This window comes from Nestor notabilis, unplaced genomic scaffold, assembly GCF_000696875.1.
Source record: "Nestor notabilis isolate BGI_N333 unplaced genomic scaffold, ASM69687v1 scaffold29893, whole genome shotgun sequence".
In the NCBI taxonomy this organism is placed as follows: domain Eukaryota; kingdom Metazoa; phylum Chordata; class Aves; order Psittaciformes; family Psittacidae; genus Nestor; species Nestor notabilis.
In genome coordinates, this window is record NW_009921977.1 from 1 (window position 1) to 216 (window position 216).

At 70.4% G+C, this 216-nt stretch overlaps 1 protein-coding gene across 1 annotated transcript in view; it reads left to right on the forward strand.

Annotated features, from left to right (window-relative positions):
- Nucleotides 1-5: 5 nt before the first annotated feature.
- The window catches only part of MASTL (microtubule associated serine/threonine kinase-like), a gene marked incomplete at its 5' end in the record, with an annotated part of 16631 nt that continues 16420 nt past the window's right edge, over nucleotides 6-216 (forward strand). The window contains one exon of the mRNA XM_010011401.1: nucleotides 6-128. Within this exon, the coding sequence (XP_010009703.1) occupies nucleotides 6-128 (123 nt within the window). The remainder of the gene's footprint in view (nucleotides 129-216) is intronic.

Here is a 216-nt window from a genome sequence, read left to right on the forward strand (position 1 = left end):
GTCCGAGGCGCCTGGAGGTTCCCCGGCCCCCCTCCATCGAGGAGTTCACCATCGTGAAGCCCATCAGCCGCGGCGCCTTCGGGAAGGTGTACCTGGGCCGCAAGGCGGGGAGGCTCTATGCCGTGAAGGTGAGGGGCCGCGCGAGCCAGGGGCGCCTTCCCGTCCCTCGCCGCCCTTGGGGCTCTCTTACTGCTTCCTCGATGCCTGGTGTCGCGG